General features: G+C 47.7%; 1 protein-coding gene across 8 annotated transcripts in view; it reads left to right on the top strand.

Annotated features, from left to right (window-relative positions):
• The window catches only part of VPS8 (VPS8 subunit of CORVET complex), a 163310-nt gene that overhangs the window by 112213 nt on the left and 25329 nt on the right, over window positions 1-25768 (top strand). For all 8 annotated transcript variants that reach the window (XR_011973980.1, XM_072640418.1, XM_072640419.1 and 5 more), the window contains 8 exons: window positions 5787-5829; window positions 6959-7062; window positions 10233-10314; window positions 10631-10713; window positions 16003-16083; window positions 17747-17916; window positions 18438-18603; window positions 25596-25649. Coding sequence is in view for 7 of the 8 variants with exons in the window: in XM_072640418.1 (XP_072496519.1) it covers window positions 5787-5829; window positions 6959-7062; window positions 10233-10314; window positions 10631-10713; window positions 16003-16083; window positions 17747-17916; window positions 18438-18603; window positions 25596-25649 (783 nt within the window). In the remaining variant the exon portion in view is untranslated. The remainder of the gene's footprint in view (window positions 1-5786; window positions 5830-6958; window positions 7063-10232; window positions 10315-10630; window positions 10714-16002; window positions 16084-17746; window positions 17917-18437; window positions 18604-25595; window positions 25650-25768) is intronic.

Here is a 25768-nt window from a genome sequence, read left to right as displayed (position 1 = left end):
GAGTCAAATCACTTGGGAAATTAAAAGGAAATGTTAGGAATTTACCATTAAGTGAGACCAGCATGAATTTAATGCATAGTTGTTTTGGACCTGTGCTGATGCTAATGGGGATGCAAAGATGAATAAGAGGTGCTCCCTTCCCTAAAACCACTGACCAGCAAGCTCCCTGCTCTGTGCTGGCTGATGAGACAAGATCACGCCTTTCTTTCCTCCCTTCTCAGTCTCTCCCTTTGCCTCCACACTCACTCTCCCATAGGCTCTCTTCCCGAAAAACTAAAGGGGTTGTTTTCCTTTCCTTCTGAGCCTTTGAAATGATTAAGGTACTTCACACACTTTGCTCTGTTCTCATCCTCTTCTCTCAGCCTTTGATGCACCCTCCCCTTCTCTAATTTATTCCCACCAAAAAAAAAAACAAACCCCAAAACAAAAGACAGTGACTCACCCATGGGCAGGATGTTGTGAGATTTAATTCATGATGTTTCAGGCCTGTTTCTTCACCTTCACTTCTATTTGACTTAAGCTTTCACCCTTATCTCCTCATGTACATTTAGAAAGAACTCCCTTGGTGGTCTCTCTGTTGTTACTTGTTATCCTTGAGTCTGAACATGTTCACTCTTCTCACATTTCTGTTCTGCGGCATGTTTGAAAACCAGATCCTCTCTTGAGGAGCAGTTTTCTATCTAGGAAAGGCCTCTTTTCTTACTGAATGTATTTGTTCTTTTATGATTAGATCGAGACTTGAGGACTTGGACTGCATCTTGAGTTCCTTTGCTCTTTGGAGCACATTGTTCCATTCCCTCTTACCATTACTGATGGGTGCAGAGTAGTCTTGAATTATTCAGATTTTTCTCTTCTTTATATCTGAAGGTCTTTGTCCTGGTCACTTGCGGAGCTGTTGTATTTAGCCACCAAGCGCGTTGGTGCTGCGTTTGGAAACAATCTGCACTCCGGGGATTGTCGCTTCTGTCTTCTGCGTTCAGAAGTTCAAGGCCGTTTTCTTGTCGTTTGTTATAGTGTTCAGGTTTTTTCAACTTGTCACATTCTGCTGGGCAACCTGTAATCCCTTTGCTGCCTCCACATCTCATCTTCTGGGTCAGTCTGTTTTGCTTGGGCAGAGATCACATTTTCTTGTAGTTTTGTTGCTTTTTGCCTCTCTTCTTCCAGATTGTCCTTTACTTCCGTGGGTTTGCATCAGTTTCCCAATCTGCTTTCCTCCTTTGTGTCTTTAGTTAGACTCGCCACCCTGGAGTCAAGTTTCTCTTTTCCATTAATTATTGGTGTGGTGCTGGTCACAGATTCTGTTTTCACAAGTTTTAATTTCTATTTTAAACCCTTCAGGAAGCCCCCGCTGTGGGTCTGGGCTTTCTTGAGAGTCCACAGGGTCCTCAGTCCTGCCAAGTGTTGATTCCTTTCCCTTTGTCCTGTGATATTTATTCAGACACCTGATCTCTTTCCCTGGATCTGGAACCAGATTCCCATCTGCTCTCAGCAGGTTCTATGCTAGTTTATCTGCTTATGTTCCAGGTCTTTGATTGGGTTTGTTTCCTCCTGAGATTTTTTATGTCATTTCAGTCTTTCTACCTTATTTTCCCCCATTACTCACTTTCTGACTCCCTCTTCTTTGGCATCTGGTTCTATCTATTGTAGATAGATAGAACACTGGACCTGGAGCCTGGAAGACCTGAGTTCAAATTCTGTCTCAGATACTTACTAGCTGTGTGACCCTGGGCAAGTCACTTAGCCTCTACCTGCCTCAGTTTCTTCCCCTGTAAAACCTTCCTTCCAGGGTTGGTGTGAAATGGTATTTGTAAAACACTCAGCACAGTGCCTGGTACACAGTAGGTGCTTAAGAAAAACTGATTCCCTGGGGAAGTCGATCTCAACATGTTCCTGCCTCCAGGGACTGCTGGGGCCTCACACAGGTGTGTGTTATATTCCCACTCTCTGTGCTCCTCCATTCTCCAGCCGAGCCCTGCTGTGGCCTGAGCAAATTCCTGCCCTTCGGATCTCAGTGGCAGCAGGGAGAGAGGAGGGTCCAAGTGTGGGATGCTCAGCCTGGCTTGGGGGGGGGGGGTCAGAGGTCAGACACTGATCTTCCACTCTTAATTGAGCATCTTTCTACTTTGTTTGAGGGCTTGTGTCCCAGACCTTGGAGGCAGCTGAACCTGTTTTATTGCTCCTCCATAATTCCTGTTTCAAGGGGGTTTGGGAGGTCATGAGAGTCAAAGAAAATGTCTATCACTCCACCTTGTGGGTCCTGTGACCCAGGAGTCTTGGTCACATTGATTTCCTTGACTTCCTTAGCCACTCATACTCTGCTTGTGGCAGTCCACTTAAACTCCCGGATTTGGGGGCTGGACTTCTCTCGCCAGGCCTTCTGCATCTCGGGCTCCTGGGGAGTGTATCTTGGAACCTGAGCACAATCCTTTACGTTGATTCCTTAGTTTCGCATGATCCAATTTCACCCAAAGCTCTTGCGCACCACGGCCTTCTGGCATCTTGACCTTATCCGCCAGCACATTAGCTCTGCTTCCCAGCTTAAAAGCACACCATCTGTGACTTTCTCGAAGTCTCTGATAAAAACTCTAACAAGCAAAACATGCACAGCTCCTGGTGTGCTTTTTTCACTGAGGCCTGCTCTTGGGGGGCAGCCATCCCCCCTTCTGAACTCACTTCACAGCACTCTCGTTAAGCCCACATCTGTGTGTCTTTTCTCCAGAACAGCGTGAGAGACTTTGCTTCACTGCGGTCCAGGACAGCTCTTATCTACAGCATGCCCTGGTCAGGCATGTTTGAAAAGCAAATAACCTTCCAAAAAGGCAGTGTACTTTACTGGACATGACCCATCTTGCAGTAGCCATGCTGGTGCTTTGTGATCACTGCTTCCTTTTCAAGATATCCACTGGCCATCCCTTTAATCAGTGTTCCAGAGGCTCGCCAGTGATCAGGTTGACTTGCTGATGGCCTACATTTAGTGGCCCACATATTCTTCCTTTTCTGGGAATGTAGGAGTCTTGCAGAACCTCTCCCAATTCTCAATGATGGTACAATGAAGTTTAGTGACAGGGGCTCAGCACAGATACCAGCTGGTCCATTCAGGACTTGGATGTCATTCAAACTGGCTACTGCCTCAGTGTCATCCTCAGGGCGGTTTGCACTCTTAGTATCCCCTTCCCTAAATCAGGGATCACTCCCTGTCCACCATGTTTGCTATGTCCTTCACAGACCAGAGGTCATTCTTCAGAAACGAGCAGCTCTGTCTTCTCTTCGTCATCTACCATTTTCCTGCCTCCATCCTCTCTCTTCTGGAACCTTCTTTTTCACAGTGAAATGTTTTTTGTTTGTTTTTAAATAGGTTAAAAAAACCTTCCAGAGCCATATGTCAGTCATAGGCACCATCTCCCCAAGTCTAGGATATCTCCAAGCAGATTTGTAAAACTACCAGCAAATGTGATTATTGGCCCTTGTATATTCAGTGTTCATCAGCTCTGTCTGGAGGTGGACAGCATTTTCCATCATTAGTCCTTCAGAATTGTCTTGGATCATTGTATTGCTGAGAATAGCTAAGTCATTCCCAGTTGTTCATCATACAGTGTTGCTGTTATCATGTACAACATTTTTCTGGTTCTACCCCCTTACTTTGCATTAGATCATGCAAGTCTTCCTAGTCTTCTCTGAAAGGATCCTGCTTGTCATTTCTCATAGCACATTCCATCATAGTCATATACCACAACTTGTTGGCCCTTTTGAAAAGGACCATACTACGCTTTGGTTTTACAAACATGTAGAGAAGGTGAAAACAGAGGCACCCAGCTGAGGATGCTTGGCAGAGTTTGCTGATATGTTTCCTCTAACCCCACTTCAGTCTCTTTGGATAGCTCCTTTTCCCCTTCCTCATGGGAGGTTTCTCTTTGTGCCTTCAGAATTCTGTTCTTGAGGAATTTGTTTCTTTCCTTGGCTTACTTCACCCCATAAAGTTTTAGTCTATGATATCCTGCTTGAACCTTTTGAAATACGATCTCCCAGAATCTAGGTGCATATCAGATCAAGACAGGCAGTGCTGGATGGTGGCTAGAAGCTTGGGCCTGCAGTCAGAAGGTTCTGGGTACAAATCCCACCTCTGACCCTGTATGATCCTGAACAGTCAGTGCACATCTCTGAGCCTCAGATAAGCCTTACAGCTTATCTAGCAAGTAAATCACGGCCAGGCTATGACCTGCTTTCACACTGAAGTCCTAGGTGCTGGATATATTGCTGTGTATCAGACAATACCCAGCTTTATGTCAGACAATTCTCTGCCATAGATCAGTCCTATGATGGAATGGTCACCATCCCCTAAAGTTCCTTTCCTTTCTACCCTAGCAACCAGCTCTTCTATGCTAGGAAAATTCAGATCCAGAATAGGAGGTCCTCCTGTCTGCAGCTTCCACCTTTTGAAGGATGAAAGGATCATTAAGGCAAGTCAGGAGTGTATGAGTCGATCTGCTTTTGGCTGAAAGAGAATTCAAGCAGATGTCTGAATAATGAGCCTCCTTCATCACTGTTGTATCAGGTACTCATGCCAGGCTTGTCATCTGTTTCCCAAACCCAGCCTCTTTCTTTGTTCTTGGCAGGCTATCTGGGCATGGCCACCTAGTACAACGACCATATCTGAATGGACACCCCTCTTGGCTTCTCCAGTGCCCCTCTGTGCTGCTTGGTGCTGCTGTGGCCTTTTCCTGGCCTCTTTCTTTTCCAGAGCCTTAAGCCAGTCATTGGCATCATCCTACCAAGGCTGGATTACCTCTGAGTAAATCTGAAAAACTGCCAGTGTGTGTGCTTCCTGGTGCTCATACACCGCAGCTCTGGGCAGAAGCCCCTCCTGTGTTTTACTCCATGTTCCAGAAGTCCCACCCTCAGGCCCCACCTTCTTCCACAGCCGTTCACTTCCCCAGTGGGCCTTTCTTTCCTCAGCCTCTTGCCTTTTCTTGTCAGCAGTAATGAAAACATCACTGTGCCCTCGAGGGGCTTTCTAGATTCTTTTGGGCAATGTCGTCTTGGCTCACATGAACTAGCAGCCGTCAGATGTGACAGGTCTAGGAGGTGCTCCACCTCCTGCTGGCCGTATGCCCTGAGAGGGCAGTGAACCTCTGTTGTTATGGGGTGCCTCTCAGCATGGAAGAGCCAGCTTCTGCTTCTTTTCCTCTGTTCTTTCTTACTAGAAGGACCTTGTGAATTCCCATCATCATTCTTTAAAAATAAATGAATAAGTTCATTATTTATTTAGTTTTAGCTTTCTTTTTTAACTTTGAGTTCCGAATTCTTTCCCTTCCCAGAAGAAGGGTGGGAAGAACCATATGAACTGATGCAAAGTAAAGTGAACAAAACCAGGAGATCATCGTAAACAGCATTATTGTAACAATGTAACAGTTGTACACAGTAACCACAACATTGTAACAGTGATCAGCTGTGCAAAGCTTAGCTACCGTGACCAAGACAGTGATTCAAGACAATTCCAAAGGACTCTTGATGAAAAGTGCTCTCCAAAAAGAACTGTGAGGAACTCTTGAGCACAGATCAAAGCATTTTTTTTACTTTCTGTTCTTGCTTTTATTTTTTGCAACATGGCTGATGTGGAAATGTTTTGTGTGACTTCCTATGTATAATGGATTTTACATTGCTTGGCTTCTCAGTGGGTGGGGATGGGATGAGGGGATTTTGAAGTCAATAAATTTTTTTTTAATTTTTTAAAAAGAAATTAAGTGTTTGGGAGACAAGAAATATGAACCATTTCCTTTATCCCCTAGAGACTACAAAGCAGACTCGAGGAGTTTACAAAGGAAAGTGAAAGTAAGTTTTTTGATCACTAGTTTTTGATTCTTTAGTTGCCAACTTGGCCTTAGATTACCTCAACCCATTAACCCATCCATCCTTTCACTTCCTCCCAGGATGCCTTGTTGATTACACTTTGGTCCTTCTCTGACCTTTGGCATATCAGATAATAAGTTTCTTGAAGACAGGAACCACGCTGCTTTCTGGAACACAGGAAATACTTGTTGAAGGCAGTATCCCTGATTGACCCCCAAGATCACATCTGTGACATTTATGAGCATCTTTTTTAGAGTAATTAGGGTCTAAACACAAGCTTCCTAAAGAGCAAATTCGGTAGATTTGTGGCAAATGTTGCAAGAGCTATTTCCCCCTGTTGCCTCAACAGTTCAGAGTTGTCTCTCCAGCCATTCCCAGTGAGAAGACAGGTGCCCTATAAATCTATGTTTGTCGTCTCCTTCTGCGTTCATCATGGTGGGAGTAGGGACAGGTATCTTGGAGGGAGCAGAATCGTCTGAAGTGCGTACCCACAGTGTAAGACTGCTCAGGTGTGCTATTCTCAGCTGGCCTGTCTTCAGGGCCGTTAGCACACCAGAGCTGATGCCCATCCCCCAAGGATCCCCAGGGGACTTGGGGGTGCAGCTTTGGTGACGGCTTTGGGACTGTGCACTGAGATGGGTTACACCCTTCTCAGTATGCTTTCCATAGGGTGAGAGAATTGCATTCCCTGACCACACATCACCTAGCAATGGAGTAGGGCCCCAGAAGCTTGGCAGGAAGCACAGGGAAGCTAGGGTAACCTGAGACAGTTTGATTTGCTAACCTGTCTGGTGGTTCATCCACCCTCTGGTGGAAAAATGAGGGTCTGCTGTCTCTAAACTAGAGACCAAGCCCGGGCTTCACTTCTCCAAAATGACGTGGTAGGTTTTGCATGGAATATCATTAATTCTGTTCCATTTTTTTATTATTCCATGGACCTTCCTGTCATTTATCCATTCCTGTGCCTAAAGGTCCCAGTTCATAGATGACACATTGCAAAGACCTGAAGTTGGATAGAGAATACAAATCTCATTTCCTCCAGTGGGGTGGAAGTGAGGAGTGTGACCTTCCTGTGAGGTGTTCCATCTTTTTTTTTTCTTCTTCAATCCAGAAACAAGAGAGACCCCCTCATTCAAGGACGTGGAAGAGATCTTGGTGGAGACAATCGCCCTCTGCCAAAGGAATTCACAGAGTTTGAACCAGCAACAGCGAGAGGTAAGAGGGGTGCCTCGCTAGTCTCCAGGGCTGTCGCAGGCTTTTCAGGTTTGGAAAGAGGAATTAATTCTTTTTACATTGCCCTCTCAGCCACCTGAGTCTAATTAAATTGGATTTTAATCACTGTTGAGTGCTCCCAGGAGTAACAGATTCCTGACATTATTACCAGGAGTGCTCGGCCTCTTTGTTCATGCAGAAGGCTTCAAACCCTTGAGTTGTCCTCTGTGCTGCATCAGGAAAGCTAGCCCACTTGCCTTGGGCTGAATTTCTCAGAGTCTCCCATATAGGGAGGACAAAGAAATGTCAGCCACTCTCCCCCGCTCCAGTCTTTGCTAGTGGAAATGGAAATGAGGCCCCAGAAGTAGCACCAAGGAGTTTGTGGGACACTTGGATCAGGAGGGGCTTCACAGAGAAGCTGACTCCCTTCAGGAAACAGGAAGGAATGAAGAGCCTGTTGTGGTGGGCGTTGATGCAATGCATTGTGACAAGTGAGGAACAGAGGCATTTTTCATGGTGTAGGCCACGGCATAGCCCTGGCCCTACCCTTTTCTCCTTTCTCCTACCCAGTACTCTGACTGCCAGCAATGGGGTAGACGGGGGGGTGGCAGACGACAGCCTAAGCACCAAATCTGACCACTACTCCCCATCAGAAAGCAGCAAGTGAAAGGCCTGTGGATGGTTTTAACTTGAGGGTCACACAAAAATAGGAGGGGCAGAATTACTGTTTGTCATTCTGGCTTCCAGCCTGCTGCCACTGGTGATGGGGATGATGGTAGCCACATTCACTGGGCACCTTAAGGGTGGCAGAGTGCTTTGCAATTGTTATCTCATTTGCTCCTCACAACAACCCAGTGAGGTAGATTTTGTTATCATCCCCTTTTCACAGATGAGGAAACAGAAAATCAGAGGTTAAGTGCCAAGTCATACAACTATTGTCTGAAGCTGAATTTGAACTCAAGTCTTTTTCAACTGTGCTCTAGCCCTCTACCCCTTGCACCCACCCCACCCCACTCCCACTTGCCTAGATATGAAAGAAAAACAAAAGTTCCATGCCAAGCCTTTTTTTAAATCACTGGAATTCTCCCTGGAGTGAGGGTACAATTTCTCAGCTACATTTTTGCCAACAGTGATTTTTCCAAGGTGGGGTGGGGAACTGGGGAAAAACCTTATAGCAGGGCCTAAGACCTGAGAGTTTTGTGGAATGGGTACAAGGGGGCTGAGACCAGTTTTCTTATTTCTCAGATATTATATTAAAGTGTTCAGCTACACACTAGGATAAGCCCCTTTTTTGCCACAGCAGTACAGAAAGGTTGGCCCATTAAGATGCTCTATGATCCCATTTAGGGTTTTCTTGCAAAGATAGTGGAATGGTTTGCCATGTCCTTTTCCAGCTCATTTTACATATGAGGAAACTGAGACAAACAGGGTGAAGTGACTTGCCCAGAGTCACACAGCTAGGAAGTGCCTGAGGCCAGATCTGAACCCTGGGAGATGAATTCTTGACTCTAGGCCAGGTGCCCTGTCCACTGAGCCACCTCATTGTCTCTAAAGACCCAGAAAGCTTGGCAACAATGCCCTGAACTCTGTAAATCATCTCAGCTGCAAATAAACTTAGTAACAAAGCTACAAATAAAACTTCAGATCCTCATCTTTTTTCTTCAGTTCAACACAATTTAGGAACTAAGAGTCTTAAAAACAAATGAATGCTCATTGCCCAGGACAAATCCTGATTCCTGAGTGAATCCACCTTTGGAAAGGTGGAATAATTGAAGGACTGGAGAGGGTGCTTCCAGCCCTCAGGGTGACTGGAAGCAGCAGCTTAGAGAGCAGATCATTCCACCAGCTGAAGCCTGCCCTCCCTTCCTGCTGAAGAGGGGACACGTATCTGTCCATGCTGCCCGTTACTCTCTCACACTTTTGTCCCCTCCCTCCCTCCTCATTCTCTATGCCTTTTAAACTGTCACTAAAGTTATATTATTTTATCCCCATGTTACCCTTCAAAGATATAATCACGAAGGCACTAATGTGGGGTTGACATGTCTCAGTGGAAGAGGAAGTAAATCCAAATGCATTTTCTATGGCTTGTTAACACAAGAATGATAATACCCTTTTTAAAAATTAAAGCAGATGTTTCAAACTCCTGATTGAAACTTATGGGAAAGTCCTGTCACTCTCTCTTCCTCCTGTGTCTCCACCCCTTCCTCCTCCTTCTCTGCCCTTTACCACTTTTCATCCAACTGCTCCTCTACATCCATCCATCATCTCTCTCCATCACACCCATGAAGTGGAAATGAAGCAGATTTGTGGAGGCTCACTTGACAGACTTCCTTCCCAGTGGCTGGGAGCTGTCCATGTTGCCCCGAGCAGCATAGGAGCTAAGCACAAAATGTCCATCTCACGCTGCCTACACAGCTGCCTTCCTTTTACAGTGGTGTTCCTGGTTCTCAATCTGCAACAGGCAGAGGAGCCTCCCATTCTGGTTCTTTGTCTGTTAGGAATAGGAGTGTGACGTGGCAGAAGGGAGGGTTACTTATATAATTAAAAAAAGAAATGCCTTGGATTCCAAACATCTGCAAGTGCACATTCATCATCCTTGTGAACACTCCCTGGCCCATCCTCTCCTTAGGCACATTCGTCATCTTTCTGAACTCTCCCTGGCCTGTCCTGGCATTCAGCATTTGTTTGTTGCTTCCTTCTTTGTGCTCTCAGCTTCACTTGCACCAGAGTCTCATCGGGAGAAAGTTTGTAGGTTTGCTGTGTTGATCCACCATATTTAGGGCTTTTGTTAGAATTTGTTTCAGAGTCAAGAACTCTCACCATTAGAAACACACCTTCAGTTTTCATCCCACACCCCTTACTGACTGCCTACTTTCAAGTAATTTAACCTTTATGAGCCTCGCTTTCTCCATTTTTTCCAAAAAATGAAGGGATCAGTTAGGTGGTTTCCAAGATCTCTCTTAGCTGTAGATTTCTATATTCTGTGGTTCTTATTAACATAAAATATCCATGCATTTACTATCTGGATCTGTATAAACCAAAACTAGTAGGAAAACTTCCCCACAGCCTTGGATTGTATCCTAGTGGGGAAGGGCTAAGGAGAGGCTCTCATGATGACTACCCTTCTCAATAGCAAAAGACCTTACCTTCCTTTGGTCGGATTTTTCTCGTAGGCGCTCTGGTTTCCACTGCTCGAAGCAATGATGGTCCCGCAGAAGCTTTCTGGCTCATCCACCCCACCTCGACACGCAGAATGTAAGGTCACTGGAACTGTTCTGAAATCAGCATCGAGCATGCGCTTAGACTGGCTCAGCTCCCCCTCTTCTCCTTTTATCTCTCCCCCCTCCTTCTGCCCTGGTAATGTGGTGGTCATCTGCTCTGAGCCATGATAGTTTTGTGAAATGTCACCGGACATAGTGGGATGATGTTCTCTTCTCGTAGGCTGTCTGTGTCCAACCCTAGAGAGGAGCCAACCTCTCAGTGTCTCTTCCCCAAGTGACAAGTTTAGCAGGAAAGCTGCCATTTTCTCATGCTAATTGTCCTTCTCTATACCACTCTCTCACTGTTGCAGCTCTGAAATCTCTGACCATGCAGGTGCTGAACAGCATGGCAGCCTTCATCGCTCTGCCATCCATCTTGCAGCGAATCCTCCAGGTGAGTACTGATAAAGAGGAGGAACTTCCGGAACCTGCCTTGTCGAGGCCAGTGTCCAGCATTCAGTGCTCTTGGTGCACCAATGCCTGAGGTTTGCATTCTCACCTCTGGTCCTCACTAGACTGGGTAAAGCCTTCCTTCCACCTTGGGACCTAGTCCTGGTCTTGTGGCACTAACAGCTCACCTCTCGGCACTAAGTAAGAGAAAGTGTTTGTTATGGTTCTCCACCGAATTATGCTCTTTTACTTTAAAAAAAAGAACCTATTAAAACAAGCATGTAAACATGTACTCAAGTGGTAGTTCAAGAATGGTCTGGTGTCTCAGAAGCCAAAGGAGAAGAGAGACCGCAGAAAGGAGGGGTCAGGGTCAACTGCAGCAGCCAGCCCCCTACACACTCAGAAAAATGGAATTCCAAAGGCCTTGAATGTTAGCAATAAGGAAGTCATTAGGGGCCTTGGAGAAATTGTTCTTATTGCATGGTGGGGAAGGGAATTCAGGTGGGAGGAGATGGAGGAGTCATCCAAGGGGGCATTTCCCTCCTTTCAGTGAAAGCAGAGCCACAGGATGGGAGGTAAGGTTGGGTTTCCCACCCTTCGAAGAACTGAGCATATATGGAAGCAGGAGGCTCCTGAGATGGGAGAGTGCAGACCACGTCTGAGAATGCTGTGTTTGAGGGTCAGGAAGAGGCAGGATCAGGCACCTCAGTCTCTGCAGCTAAACGAAAGGAACAAGGAGAGAGGGAGAAGCAGAGTGGGATGCAGGAACTTAGGATGGCCCCTACCCACCATGGGCACAGAGTGGGATTAGAGGCAGCCACTGGAGTGGGCTGGAGAATTGACAAAGAGGATACAAAGACTCTCCAAGCAGCAGCAGGGTCAAGTGGAGGGGGATCACGTGAACTGGAAACTGGCCAAAGTGGTGCAGAGTCTTTACTGGGTGGCAGGACTGTGGTATAGCCAGGATAGGCCAGGTGGGCAAGCTTAGGGACTGGTGCAGCAGGAAATCAAAGGGACAGTGGTAGTGCAGACCCCACAAGAGTGGGGGAGTCACTGGAGCTGCTCCAGAGGTGGAGGAGCTGCAGAGCAGGCCCAGGAATACAAGAGAGTGAAAGGAATGATGAGGAAGGAGGACCGAGGGCAGACCAAGGTTAGACAGCACCAGCGAGGGGCAGGGGCAGGCTGAGGGAGGCAAGCAGGGCCAAAGATGTGAGATCAAGGGCTTTACACACCATCCACAGAGGTGGCCCAATGAACAGGGTGGCACAAGAGACCAGGGTGGGTGAGGGAGGAGGGAAGCCTGAGGACATCCTCTCCTTCCTCACCTGCCCGCTGAGGCTACTCCATCTGCTAGATGTTTTCCTACCCAAATATGTGCAGTTTTATCCTGAAGCTTGGTGTCTGTAGAGTTGTCTTTCTCCTATCTTCGTTTTCTGCTTTTATGAACCTTCAGTTTCCAATAAAAATCCTTTCCTAGCTTGGGGAAGCTTATGCCTTTCCTAGCCTAGGAGGAAAGGTCAGCCCCTGACTCACCAGGGGGCCCAAGGAGGCCAGCATATACACTGAAGCTAATGGATGATGGTTGATGGTTCCATATCCAAGACCAAATGGATAAGCAGCAGGAAAAACACTTGTTCAGGCCTTTTTAGCTGTCTGACTCTTTGTGACTCTATTTGGGTTGCTTTGGCAGAGATACTGGAGTGGTTTGCCATTTTCTTCTCCAGCTCATTTTACAGAAGAGGAAACTGAGGCAAGCAGGGTTCAGTGATTTGCTCAGGATCACTTGGCTACTAAATGAGGCTGGATTTGAATCAGGTCTTCCTGACTCCAGGTCCTGCACTCTACCCGCTTAGCTAACTAGCCACCTGTCTTTTGCAGGACTCCTTTCCAAAAGGCCTTTCTTTGCTGGGGGAGGGAGTTTTTGGTAGTTGACAAACATGCTCTGGAGACCCCTCGGCAGTCTCCTCCCTGCTCAGGATTCTCTCCAACATCTTAGGGCCAGAATTGAGCGCCCCCCAAAATGGGAGCCTCAAACGCCCTGCTGCTGTCTAGAATTTATACGTTGTCCCAGCAAGAGGCCCTTTTCCTAATGTTTCCTTTCAGTTATATGTACCTAAGCAGAACGTCCTGACTTAGAAATGACCTACAAAGATGTCTCCCAGTTTCCCCAAGTCATCTTAGAAATGCTGTCTCTTCAGTAATCCCCAAATTGGCTGACTTGTTCTTCTGTGCTAGATGGATGAAAAGTTGGTGATTCTGTGTTTCAAGGTTTCTCAGATTCTCTTTGCTAAAAGACCAGATTGATTTGTAAAGGCATTCACCAGACAGACAAAGCGTGCTTGGCTCCCAGGTATCTAAATGAGTGCTTCTCCAGCATGGGAGCCTTGGCTTGACTCTGAGAAGACAGGTCATATCCTACGGTGCCTTTGGGAGCTTGGTGGGCTTGTCTCCAGCACAGCCACCTCTGCCTTTGTCCCCTCAAACTCTCCCGATCCAGCCATGTTCTACTTTGTGCACTTCTCCCTTCTGAGCCCAGAATCAGCCGATCAGGAGCTGCCCAGAGGCCATCAGGAAAGTCCTCCCTTGTCCAGTCCCCAGGCAGGTCCCCCTCGGAGGGCAGCCTGTGTGCGTTACGGCAGTAACCTATGAGGGAGGTCTCTCACCACCACCCCCCTTTTTCATTTAGATTGGGACAGAGTGAGTCACACGTAAACAAAATTGGTGGTTGTGGTTGTGGGCTGCCTCCCAAAACTAGCTATGTTCTTTTCTCCCTACCCCACCCCCAAAAACAATCCCAACCTCCTTCTCCCAGACCTCCCTGTGTCTGCCCTAGTCCCTGCCTGTCACCCCGCGGGGCAGCCTTCACGTCATCCCCAATGCCTCACGCTCCTTCATCCCACAGATCCAGTTGGGGGTTGCCAAAATCTTCCCAATCTTGCCGTTTTTTCACTCACAGGCTGGTGTATACTTCCCGTCTCTCACAGCTCCTACATCAGGCCTCATCGCTGCTCGCCTGGACTCTTGCCATGGCCTCCTAACCAGCCTCCCTGTCTCAAGCCACCCCCACCCATCTTCCCCACAGCCCCCAGACTGACTTGACTGAAGCACAGGTCTGACCTGGCGTCCCACTGCCACCACCCCCACGGTCAAATATGATTTCAGCTTTATCTCATCATCTGCTGTGCACGTTGTGTTACGTACATAATTATCAGCGCAATTGTACCTGTATGCGATTTATAAATAAGCAAATATACGCATGTTGGGAGGGAGCGTTTTACCACGTTTTGCTTCTAGTCTGGAGACGTTGCTCCAGAGTCACATTTGTGGCCAGGCTTCCCTTCCTCCCGATGTTCCTGAGCTGGTCATGTCCTTGAAACCCCATAGAACACACCTAATTCCCCTTGGGCATGACACTGCTCACCCCTGAGCTCCTGGGAACCTTCTCTGTCCCAGAGTAAGCATCCCCAGTGCCTTTGGTACCTCTCAGGGGAGAGGTGTCACTGATGACACCACACTCTTGTGGGTAACTTGGAGTTCCTCGGTGTTCTTCCTGGCATACTCCCTTTTGTTCTGGACTCTGCTTCTCTTGATGCAGCCTGAGGTTCCGCTTGCTTTTGGGACCTGCCAAGTCTTGTGGCTGATTTGGATTCCTTTATTTATCTATTCATCAAACATTTATTAGGCTCCTCTACTATGCGCTCAGCCCTGAGGCCCAAGATGAAAAATGACCATCCCTTCCCTCAAGAAGCTGCCATGGTATGGAGGGAGAAGAACATTAAATGAATATAAATAAGTACACCTCGAGGTAGGGGGTGATGAGGCAAAGGAGAGATCTGGACAAGCGCTTTGTCAGCATTTGGGGGAGGAGGTTGCCTCTGAGCCTTAAAGAGAGATGCTCATTTGGAGAGGCAGAGATGAGCAGCAAGGGTGTCCTTCGAAGCGGAAGCATGTTGGAGCCAGGTAACAGACTCCTGACTTTGTCCACAGCAAAGAAGTGTGAGGGGAAGGCCAGAGAGCAGAGCCTTCTAGGAGCTAGGGCCGTGTGAAACTGGCTGGGGGACCTCATGTTCATTCCTCTGTCTCCAGGAGCTAGCATGGAACCTTACAAAAGTTAGTGTGGACCTCGCCCATGGGCCCACTTCCTAAGCACGTACTAGGAATTCAATAAATGTTTGAAATGAACAGGTCAGAACGGTGAACTGAATGGGCTGAGGACAATGAACACTTGTGATGCTGCCCCAGAAAGACCCTCTGTGGTTGGCCAAGTCTCCCTAACTTGACAATTAGCCTTCTCCAGTCTCTCCATCTTCTCCCCCAGTCTGCCATGAGAGACTTGGCATCATAGAGATGGTATGGTGCAGTAGGAAAAAGGTTAGAGGCTGAGTTCTAGGTACTGAGCTCAAATCCTGGCTTTGTCCCATTCCCACAGGACTTGGGAACATCACTTATCCTTTATGGTCCTCTGTTTCCTCAGCTGTAAAATGGGGAGATTGGATGAAATGATCTCAGAGGTCCCTCTGGGTCTGAACTCTAGGATTCGATGGTTTTGTCATATTGCTGAAATTCCAGGATACTGTGGCACTCTCCTGTTCTACCAGTTCGCATTAGCTGGAGGATAAATGGAGAGGGACTGGACATAAACCCTTTCTAAAGGCACGTGACTACTTAGGAGCCTGGGAAGGCTTTCAACAAGTGCTCAGCATTCACCACGCTTCTTCCATAGAGTTTGATGCTGAAAGGGATAGAAATACCAGCAAGATGTATTCCCTGCCTTCATGGAGCTTAACCTCTCCTGGGCATCTGGGCCTCATAACTGCTGGAGCCGTGCCATGTGGGGGCAATGTACAGGAGTCATGGGATGGTTTGGTAGCATCTGGTAGCAGAAGTCTGGTGGAAACAAACCAGGAACTGACATGGGTGAGGATGGGAGTGGGGGTGTGGGTGCTGAATTTGGAGAAAGAAGGGGGCAGCTGCTGAAACAAAAGGGAAGGGGAAGGATGTAAAGAATGAAAAGCTAAAAGAAAGAGAATTGTTTTCATAATAGTTATTGATAACTTTTGGTTTTCTGTCACCCACATTTCCCAGTGGACACCAACGATATACTTTTAAGTAGCATCAATAAGATAAGCAGAAAAGTTATAACTGGGGGGTGGGGGTGGGGATGCCACATGGCTGCAGAAGAGGAGAGTGCCTAGAGCGTGTTCTTTCTCTCAGAAAGTAACATTTTTCCTCAAGTATTGGAAAATATGCAAAATAACCTTTCTTCTTTCTTTTGGATATTTGTTTCCTGCAGGATCCAGTTTATGGAAGGGGAAAGCTTGGCGAGATCCAAGGACTCATCCTGGGAATGTTGGACACCTTTAACTATGAACAGGTAACGTTACCCATTTCTGAGTTTCTGAATCCGTCCAATGCTAGAAACAAACCTCAGCTGGGCTTTTTTTTTCCCCGTACAGATTTGCTGTTGGAAATTTATTGTGTAGAATGAAAATGAGTGGGAAGGAGGGGGAATCATTCTCATTGGATCGTCTGTGTTTGTGTTTTCATATTGTTTACATACATTAAGTGGCCTAAAAAAAGCCCAGTGACAAAGGAAAAGCTTATTAAGTTATGCCCCCGTTTAAGTGTATGTGGTGAGCATCGTGCCCAGCACACAGTAAAAACTGGTTGATGGATTCATCTTTCAACATCAGTAGTAAAGGAGACAAGTAGACTTTCTACATTTAAAACTCGGTAATTCATCTTCCCCCAAAATGGAGATTGAGTCAGTGAACACCTAACTGATTCTGTTAGTTGCAGTGACCCCTAATTCAGGTTTGCCACATGACATCAGCCTCTCGATAAGTCCCAGAGGGGGCAGATCTGTGACTGTATCCAAGACCTTGCTAATGCTCTTTGGCAATGATGGCTGTGCCTTAGGAAGTTTAGTGGGCTGGGGTGATGGTGCCCCAGAGTACTTTAGTGGACCCTGGTGACAGTGCCCTGGGCAAAGGCTTGGTGATGGGAGATGGAGGGGGCCTATGCGAGGAACAGAAAGGCCATTGTGGCTGGACCTCTGCATGTGGGAGGGGGAACAATGTCCAACGAGGCTGGAAAGATGGAGTCCAAGGTGCCTTACAGACTAAGCAGGAGTTTCTAATTTATTGTAGAGGGAAAAGGAAGCCCCTGAATTTAGTTGAATAGTAAGTCATGTGATCTGACTTGCACGTTGGGGAAATCACTATGGCACGTGTGTGCAGGTGGCTGGAGTGGGCAGGGCCTCTCCGGAGGCTGCTGCAGTCATCTAAGTGAGAGGTGGTAGGTGTCTGAATATGGAGGAGGGGTCAGCTGGGACAGGCATCAGAGAAGGTGGGAACAGTGAGATCTGGCAGCAGGGGAGCCCAGGAGGATGCTGGGATGATGAAGCCGAGGTGCTGGCACATGGGGACTCTCAGGAAAGTAGGAAACTTTGGGAGAGGAGTCGATTTGTGGGGAAACTAATGTTCTACACGTAAGAAATTAAGATGTCTCTAGGACATCATCTATCTTGCCCAGCAGGCAGCAGATGGATGATCTGAAACTTGAGCAGGGTAGAAGTGACAAGTAGATCTGGGGGTCTCTTCCTTCAGAAGATGGGGACCCCTGGAAGGGGCTATATCCAAGAGACTCATTCTGATAGGCCTGCAGGAGAGTCTGGAGCAAGTCAGTCCTTCACTCACTAGCAAGGTGTCAGTTTCTTCGGTATTTCTTTTGGTCAGAACCTTCTTCTCAACGCCATTTCAGGAAAGTGATGAAGTCAGAAGTCACCTTTGGCTCCCACAGTCACCTTCCCAATGACGTCACTGCTCCCGGGCAGGCACCCACCCCCCATCTTCTCCCTCATCCTCTCAGACCTGGCTCTTGAAGTTCTTTCCAGCTTCTTCCCAGTGACCACTATTTGGTCTTTTTACAACTTTTAGAAATTTCCAGGATTTTCTAGTAGGAATCAGTGGCTGCCCCTCGTTTTCTGTTTATTTTCCTAAGCCTGTTCAACACATTCTCTTTCTTGTCCTTCCCAGACACTCCTGGAAACAACCACCAGCCTCCTAAACCACGACCTCCACTGGTCACTCTGCAATCTGAGGGCATCGGTCACTCGAGGGTTAAACCCTAAGCAGGATTACTGCTGCATCTGCCTACAGCAGTACAGGCGACGCCAGGAGGTGGCCGATGACATCATTGTCTTCAGGTACAGTCCTCCTGTGCCCAGGCTGGTGGGCCACATGTCAGCATTGTTGGCTTTTGTCAAGGCTTTGGGCCAGGGTAGACGTCTCTGACGAGCTGGAGAGGTCACCTGAGGAGCACAGCAGGGACAGCCAGCTTGGGGGAGAGGGGAGCAGGCATCTCCCCAACAGCTGCCCTTCCCTACAGGGGGTCTGCACCTTGGGAGCTCCCAAAGCCAAGCCTCTGGCGAGCAGCGAAGGGAGAAGGAGAGAGCCCTTGGGCCGAAGAGGCCTTCACAGGCCTTCCCTCCTTGGATCCCCAGAACCTAGGCAGGTGGTCGTGACTTGTCCACAGTCACTTGAGGAGTGTGTCCTGACCCCATGTCCAGTGCTCAATCCTTAGAGCCGTCTGAGCTTAGGTCCACAAATGGGGAACCAGACCCACCTTAATCACAGCCTCAGAGCAAGGTCCCCTCAGGCCATCTGCAGGGTGAGCCAGGGAGCAGGGGGCATCCAGAGCAGGTGACCAAGTGCCTTCCTCTTGCAGCTGTGGCCACCTCTATCACTCCTTGTGTCTGCTCAACAAAGAGTGCGCTGTAGGGATGGGGAGCCAGGCCAGGTGGACATGCTACAGATGCAATTCAAGCACCAAGATAGGAAAGCTCAGCGAAAATGCATCTGACATGAAGAAAGGACAGCTCGCCCAGGCCCAGGTAAGAACCCATTGACTAGCAAGGCGCCCTTGGCTTCCTGGTCAACTTTGGTGACACTGAGGTCCAGGGAGGTCACAGGATTATTGGGGCCTTAAAGGTCATAGGGTCCAGCTCCTTCATTTGACAGATGGGGAAACGGAGGCCTGAAGAGGGGCCTTGCCCTGTCCTGTAATCATCCACCTGCCAGATGCTGGAGCTGGGCTTCTGTGCCCTCTCACTCCCCTGACTATCAACACAGAAGAGCATCACCCACTGATGCCCTTCTTCCTGAGAGGACACACCCTGGCTGTGGGCAGCACTGACAGCCAATTCAAGGTCCCCATCCTTTGCACCACCAACATTTTCTCAGCAAGTTAGAGCTCTGAGCAAGTCGTCTGTGTCCTGGGCTTGAGCTTACAAAATGTTTGGCTTTTCTCTTTCTGAACCTGGCCTGGTCACAAAGCTTCCCCTGCAGCCTCAGAGCCTAGTGGTCCCTAAACCAGTGTGGGGGCCCAAGGCAGTGGAAGAGCCCCAGCCTGTCACAGACTCTGCTGCCAACCACACTTTCACCTCATCTTGTGGGATTTGAACTCTAGGCCTGATGCCCAGATACAGAAACACCAAGGAGGCATCTTGGGATGCTCAGGGAGCTCACCTTCTCCCAGAGCCCGCAGAGGAATAGAGGTCCCCTTCCTTTAACCCCAGCCTCATCCCCCACCTTTGTCCTCTGCTTAGGCAGCCACCAGCAGTCTCATCCGAGAGGAGTGTGTGCCTTCAGCAGGACAGAGGCCTGAGCCCCTGGGGATTCAGGGTTAGCATCTCTGTGCAGAGGTGACCACCAGACGCACCCCATGCCTTTTCTCTTGGCCCCTCTCCACGAGCTGACAACACTGAACTGGCCACCAACCTCTGGTCAAGCCAATTCAGTTGGAGCATCTCCCTTCCCTGACTGCATTTCTCTCTCCATTTCCTAATTCCATTCACTGTGCTCCTTGCTCTTCTGCCAAGCTTTCACTAGGGCAGTCATAGGACCATAGTCTAAGATGGGAGAGACCTTGCAGGTGATCTGGTCAAGCAAGCCATCCCTTATCGATCCAACCCCTCCCTCTCTTCAAGGAAAGTGACCTTCCCAAGGTCACATCACCAGGAAATGAGAGGACTGGTACTGGAATCCAGGACACCGGGCACCCAAAGCCAAACTGGCCTTCTACCTCTTATGTGTATAGTCATAGCAAGAGATGACATTTGTAGAGTTCTTTATATAGCTTGGTATATATGCTATTCCATTTGATCCTCCCCCCTACAACGCCAGTGAATTGTGTTTGCCATTTTACAAATACTAGCAGGTCGCTGTGCTTTCTGGCATTAGTTTCAAGAAGAAATCAGTTTTCTGGACAAGAAAAATAAAATAACCAAATTATTGACAGACACGCAGAAGCATGCAGCAGCTCGGCATCATCACGCACCAGAAGTGCCCATGCGACTCATCTCTCTGCGCTTTGGCAAAAGTACCTGAGCCAAGCATCTCCATCAGCAATGGTAGACCTCTCTGGTGAGGGAGCTGCCCCAGGTGACTCGGAAGCCCCTCCTGGCACTAAGTGCATTAAGCAGACATCTCAGCAGCTGGCAGATCTGCTCTGATCCAAAGGGACCTCACCAGCCCGTACTCCGCTCCATCAGACCCCCACCCCCAAAGGCGAGGGCAGCTCCAGGCAGCTGCAGGAGAGGAATGAGCAGGAGGGAAATTAGGGAGGGGTTTTTCCCCTGATAGGAAAGGTTGATTTGTTTTTCCCATTTTTGCCCAAGGTTTTCCAACTGAAAAAAATTCACATTTTTCTTGGTGGATATATTTTGAAATCTTATTCATTGGGAATGATTTAGCTCCTCAAGGTAATTATTTATTCAGTAGATGATATCTTATTTATGATCTCCAGTCGTCATTTTCTGTTAACGATCCATAGTACATTGCTTATTTGTTTTTTTATTTCCTGTTCTGGCTAATTTATGATTTTATTTTATATTTATGTAGTCAAGTAGGAGTGCTGGTGCACTGCCTTTTGGGGGGAACTTTCTGCTTTAAAAATAGATACTCCCCATTATAAATACATTAGCTGGAATGTTCAGTGGCGAGAAGTAAGATTTCAGCGCCTGGTAGCAGCAACATTTCTTTTTCAAAAGCACAGAGCAGCCCAGGATGAATGCACTTTCCATTGAGTCTGTCCTCAGATGCAGAAGAGCAGAGAGGTGATAGTTTCTAATGGATGTAAGGAAAAGTGCCTTGGGAATACCTTGTTCCCTTTTTGTCCCTGCCCCAAGGCCAGTGTCATGCAACCTGAAGACACCTGGTACAGATTGGTTGGGGATTAGGAAGTAGACAGATGGAGGACAGGAGGCTCAGGCAGCCCACCCACCTGGAGCCCACATACTGCCAGTGAGATGAATCCCTAGAATCCTTTCTGTCCTTTGCTCCAAAGACAAGGGGAACGGCGGCTGCTTGAACTCTTTTGGAAATGCAATTGAGGAACACTGTCTATTTCACCCTGAGCATGAGGTGATGCCACGATGCCTATAAGATACAGGCTCTAGTCTCACAAATAGACTCGCCTTTGACCAAATAAGATCACCAGGTGAACGTGGACCAGTCCTTGCCTCAGTTTCTTCATTAGTAAAGTAAGAGTTCAGACTGGATGATGATTCTCACTTAGCGTTCTATAATTCTTTATTGGCGTCTCTGCTCAGAAAACAAGGGGTTGCAGGCTGGGCCCAGAGCTGAAAAGCAGAGCCTTTGTGAATGACGCCAGCAACCTGGCACAATGGAAAACCTGAGCTCTGGTTTTGAATCCCCCTGCTGATGCTTGCTACCTTGAGGGATAAAGCACAGAAGCTCCCTGGGCTGCCCCATTTTCTTCAGTAAAAAAGAAGCTTTGAAGTCTCTTCCAGCTCCATGTCCGGGTTCCTCTGACTCTTGAAATGACCCCAAGATTTACTGATCACACAGCACTCAGCCCTGCCTCCTGAAGACCCCTGCTGACCAAAGCTGCCACCTCATGCTCGAAGTGGGATGGACGCAGGCCAGGAGGACACAGAGGATTTCCGGTTACGGCCATTGCACCAGTTTGTTTGGCTGTGCCTGTTTGATATATGAATTTGCTATTCTTTTTTCTCCCCCAATGGGGAAGAGAGAGAGAAAATGGATTTTGGTGCGTTAAATTAATTTTTTTTAAATGACCCTAAGCTTCTCCCTACAACAAAGGCCCATCTTAACACAACTCTTCCTTTGATGATTTTGTGTGGTGATGAGTCATAGAATCTCCACAGTCATGGAATAGCTACCAAAGGATCATCGAAAAGCATGTGATAGGCAGAGTAATCAGGCTGGGATACTTCACCAGCCACGAGCCCTGAAGAAGAGGCAGCAGAAAAGATACAGCCAGGGAGACGTAGGGGTCTCCAAGCATGGGGCAAGGACCAGGGATGTCTGGGAAGGCCCTCCAGTGTACCAGACACTGTGCCAGGCAAAAGAGCCCCTCCCCTCAAGGACCTTACAGCCTGATGGGGGAAACAATGTGCAAGCAAATGTAAAAACAAGTTACATACAAGACCAATAGGGAATGATGAACAGAGGGTCATTGTGGAGATCAGTTGGGAAAATATTTGTAAAGTGATTAGCTCAGCTCCTGACACATGGTAAACACTGTGAAGCTTTTATAGCTATAATACTTATTTTGATTGTCCTGAGGTGTTTCCTACAGGAATCCCAGTAAGTGATGAGGGACATCTGAGCGCTTGAGTCTCCAGACAACAGCTGTCTCAGTACAGCTACCTGGGACCTCCATTGTCCAAGCTCACATCCATCTCTAGGCTCATCAGTGTTAAAGGTCTTCAGATTTATATTCATTGTACTTTAAACTGAGCTGTTGATTTGGGTGGGAGCCTGCCAGGAGTCTAGTAAACTAGAGCTAGCAAGCTCCTTGACCACATGGAAACTCTTGGCCTTAGTGACAGTCTGGGCAGATGGTAGTTTGAGTTCTGGGTTCCAGATGTCATTCAAAAAAATAAAGAATGGTCGTTATTCTTAAAATTCCACAGAGTTAAGTAGAATGATTCAACTGAATATGCTGGATTTGAATGATTTGCAGCATTTTAACCCAACCCTGGGGCAGGGCAAAGAAGGCTGGAGGCACGCCTGGCTTCCAGTCCCAACTCTGTCTGTGTGAACCTTGCCCTCCCTAATCCCTAGAGCTGAGTTTAAGTGCACCTGCTCATCTTTACTCTCATGTGTAAAATACAGAGCATTTCTAGACAGAAAGCCATGTTTTGCCTTTCTAGCCAGCCCCATCTTCTGGGTAGCACATGGGCCTGAAAGGCACAGCCAAGCAAGCACATTCCCAGTAAGAGCTTTTTTACCAGAAGGACAAGGATGTGCTGCCTCGTAGGTTTGCTCTTCTCCAACACAGGATGTCCCTGTGCGAGGGGGGCCCTTCTGGACTCCTCTCCCCTCCCAGCTACCAATGCCAGCTCTCTCCCTTCAAAGCATCCTTTCTAGCAACATGCTTTGCCTTGACTTATCTGTGTGCGTGTTCCATTCCCCAATAGATTTGTCTTCCTATCTATCCCCCGTGTCTGGCACATCGTATCCACTTAATAGATGTTTGTTGAAACAGGTTAGATTGAATTGAATATCAGGATCATATAAGAGTTCTTGTTTGATGCAGTTATGTAGATAATTTTGTTCAGGGATCTGTTATTAACCAATAGCCAGTGATTAACCAGTAGCCTCAAACTGGGGCCAACGCTTCCCAAGGTATTTGCCACTTTGTGAGGATGTCCTGGATGGAAGTCCCAATGGAAGAGGTCTTCCCACTAGACAGGAGGTTGTCCAGTGGCCCCAGAAGACTCTGAAGGCTCCTCAGAAGAGATCACGAGCACACAACTCAAGAAGAACCAGATCTAGGAAGAGCCTCCACTGAACAGAGGAGGGATCTCCAGCTGCCTGTTCCCTCTGGAACCTGAGCTTGGCCCTGATTCTGCACATAAGCAATGATCTGGCCTCCCTGAGCTCACTCGGTGGAATGAGAAGAAACTGCACCCAGGTGCCCAGCTGATTCCCCAGCCTTTACACGCTGCCCTGTTTTATAGGACCTGGCATTCTTCCCATAGGGCCGAGTGACTGCCCGTCCTGAAGCATCTCTGTCTGAAGGGTCAGGACTGTAGCCAGCACAACAGGCCACAGAGAGGTACATGAATGGGATAATGCAGCACTCAGTAACCCGTCTATCTGGGCCAGCCAGTGTTGGCCTGAACTGGGATAAAGAAGCTTCCCTCCTATTGGGGTGGGGGAGCGGGCGGTGTCCAGGAAGCAGGAGGGTGAATTTGATTCTTCTCAGAGCTTGAGCAGCCCTGGGTGAGGGGCAATACTGAGGTTGTAGGGGGCCTGAGGTTGAATTCCGTGGGATCTGAGCCCTGTACTGCTGCTGCTGCAGCTGAAGAGCATGGCCTCCTGCAGACAAAGACCTTGGTCACTGGAACTGTTGCCAAAACATTTCCTTTCCCTTCTCCCATCCTGGATTTGTGAGATTTATCTTTTTAATTTAAATGCCAGATGTTTCTGTTTACTGCTGTGAGATCTCTGGGTTTTTCATCTGGGCCCAGCACTCTAGCCTGTCAAGGTCATTTTTAATCCCGATTTCAGCAAATCTTTGTTAGGCTCCTGCCCCTCACCAGGCCCTGGAGCTGCAGAGAGAGCAAAGTCAGTCCCTGATTGACCAGAGCCTCCCTTCTCCTGGAGGGATGCAGGCTGTAAAGAGGCGAGCAGATCTAGGGCATGTAGTTGTAGAGGGAGGGGGCCAGGAGAAGGAGATGTGGGCCAGGTGTCAGAGCAGCTTATACAGAGGCCAGTCTGGCTGGAACAGAGTCAGGAAATAAGACTGAAAGGGACTTAAAATCTCTGAGACTGTCTTCTTTTTATTAAGTGGGTCCCCTGGTCCTTAGCAGAATGTAGGCTCATATTTATTGGACTGGATTGATTGCAATAGTCAGCAGTTATGTAGTGCTTTGACTTACTAAGAGCTGCTCATATAATATCTCACGTGGTCCTCACCACAGCTCTGTGAGGTAGGTGCTCTTCTTACACCCGTTTTGCAGATAACAAAACTAAGGCTGAAAGAACTGGTAAGTAGCTGAGGCAGGATTTAAACCAGCATTCTCCCCTCTGAGAAGTTTTACTTTATCCTCTGGACAATAGGGGGACAGAAGACCTTTGAGCATGGATTTGGGAGGGAGGGGGAATGATGCGAGCTAATCAGAGAGGAGCCTGGCAGGAGGTGAGGAGATTAATTAGGAGGTGATCATGGAAGAAGATGTGGAAGGAAAAGCAGGATTCATTTTTGTCCTTTGTGACAACAATTATCCCTTTCAATACAGTGTTCTCTGAAAAATTGGTGAGCATCTCCCAGATTCCTCTGGCTGTCCATGAAAAGGTTACACTAAGCATTGTAAGAACCAGTGTTAGTCCAGGAGAAAAGGTGAAGACATGTGCCTCTTTCCTTCCTGTGGGCAGGTGAGGGACCAAAGGCACAGTACATTCTACACACCCTCGCTCATGCTTCTTGTGAAGGCTGGTTTTGCTGAACTGTTTGTCTTTGATATAAGAGACAGTCCCCTGGATGTGGTGGCGTGGGTAGGAAAGTGGATCTATCCAGAAAGGGGCTGTGATTGTGAAGACAGAAGTCATCAGTAAAGCCACCACATGTGGAGATCACTGTCCACACCATCAGTTTAGCCCTCAGCCACTTCACTGAAACCCTTCTGAGTCTAATACTCCTGGGTTTCTTCCCTGGTGTCTCTGATCTCTCAAGCTCCACAAGGCACACTATGGGCCTTGGGCCATTCGTGTTTAATGCAAAATGTATAAATTGCTTTACAGCATCTCAGTTACTCTTGTTATCCCCAAATTCCTTGAATTTTAGTCATGGAAAACTGAAGCATAACAAAAGCGTCCTTGGTTTTTATAGGTGAAAATGTCTCCTTCCTGTTCTTCACCTCGAGGAGATTCTGCCGCTAAGAAGGTAGGCTCACTTTCTTTCTCCATTCCTAAAATTTTTATTCCACTTACATTAACTTAATACTCATGTTCTTAACAATTATATTTGGCTTGTTCATGAAAATTCCATAAGACAGGAAACAA

The sequence above is a fragment of the Notamacropus eugenii genome, chromosome 2 (assembly GCF_028372415.1).
Source record: "Notamacropus eugenii isolate mMacEug1 chromosome 2, mMacEug1.pri_v2, whole genome shotgun sequence".
Classification (NCBI taxonomy): domain Eukaryota; kingdom Metazoa; phylum Chordata; class Mammalia; order Diprotodontia; family Macropodidae; genus Notamacropus; species Notamacropus eugenii.
This window is presented reverse-complemented; position numbering and strand designations above follow the sequence as displayed.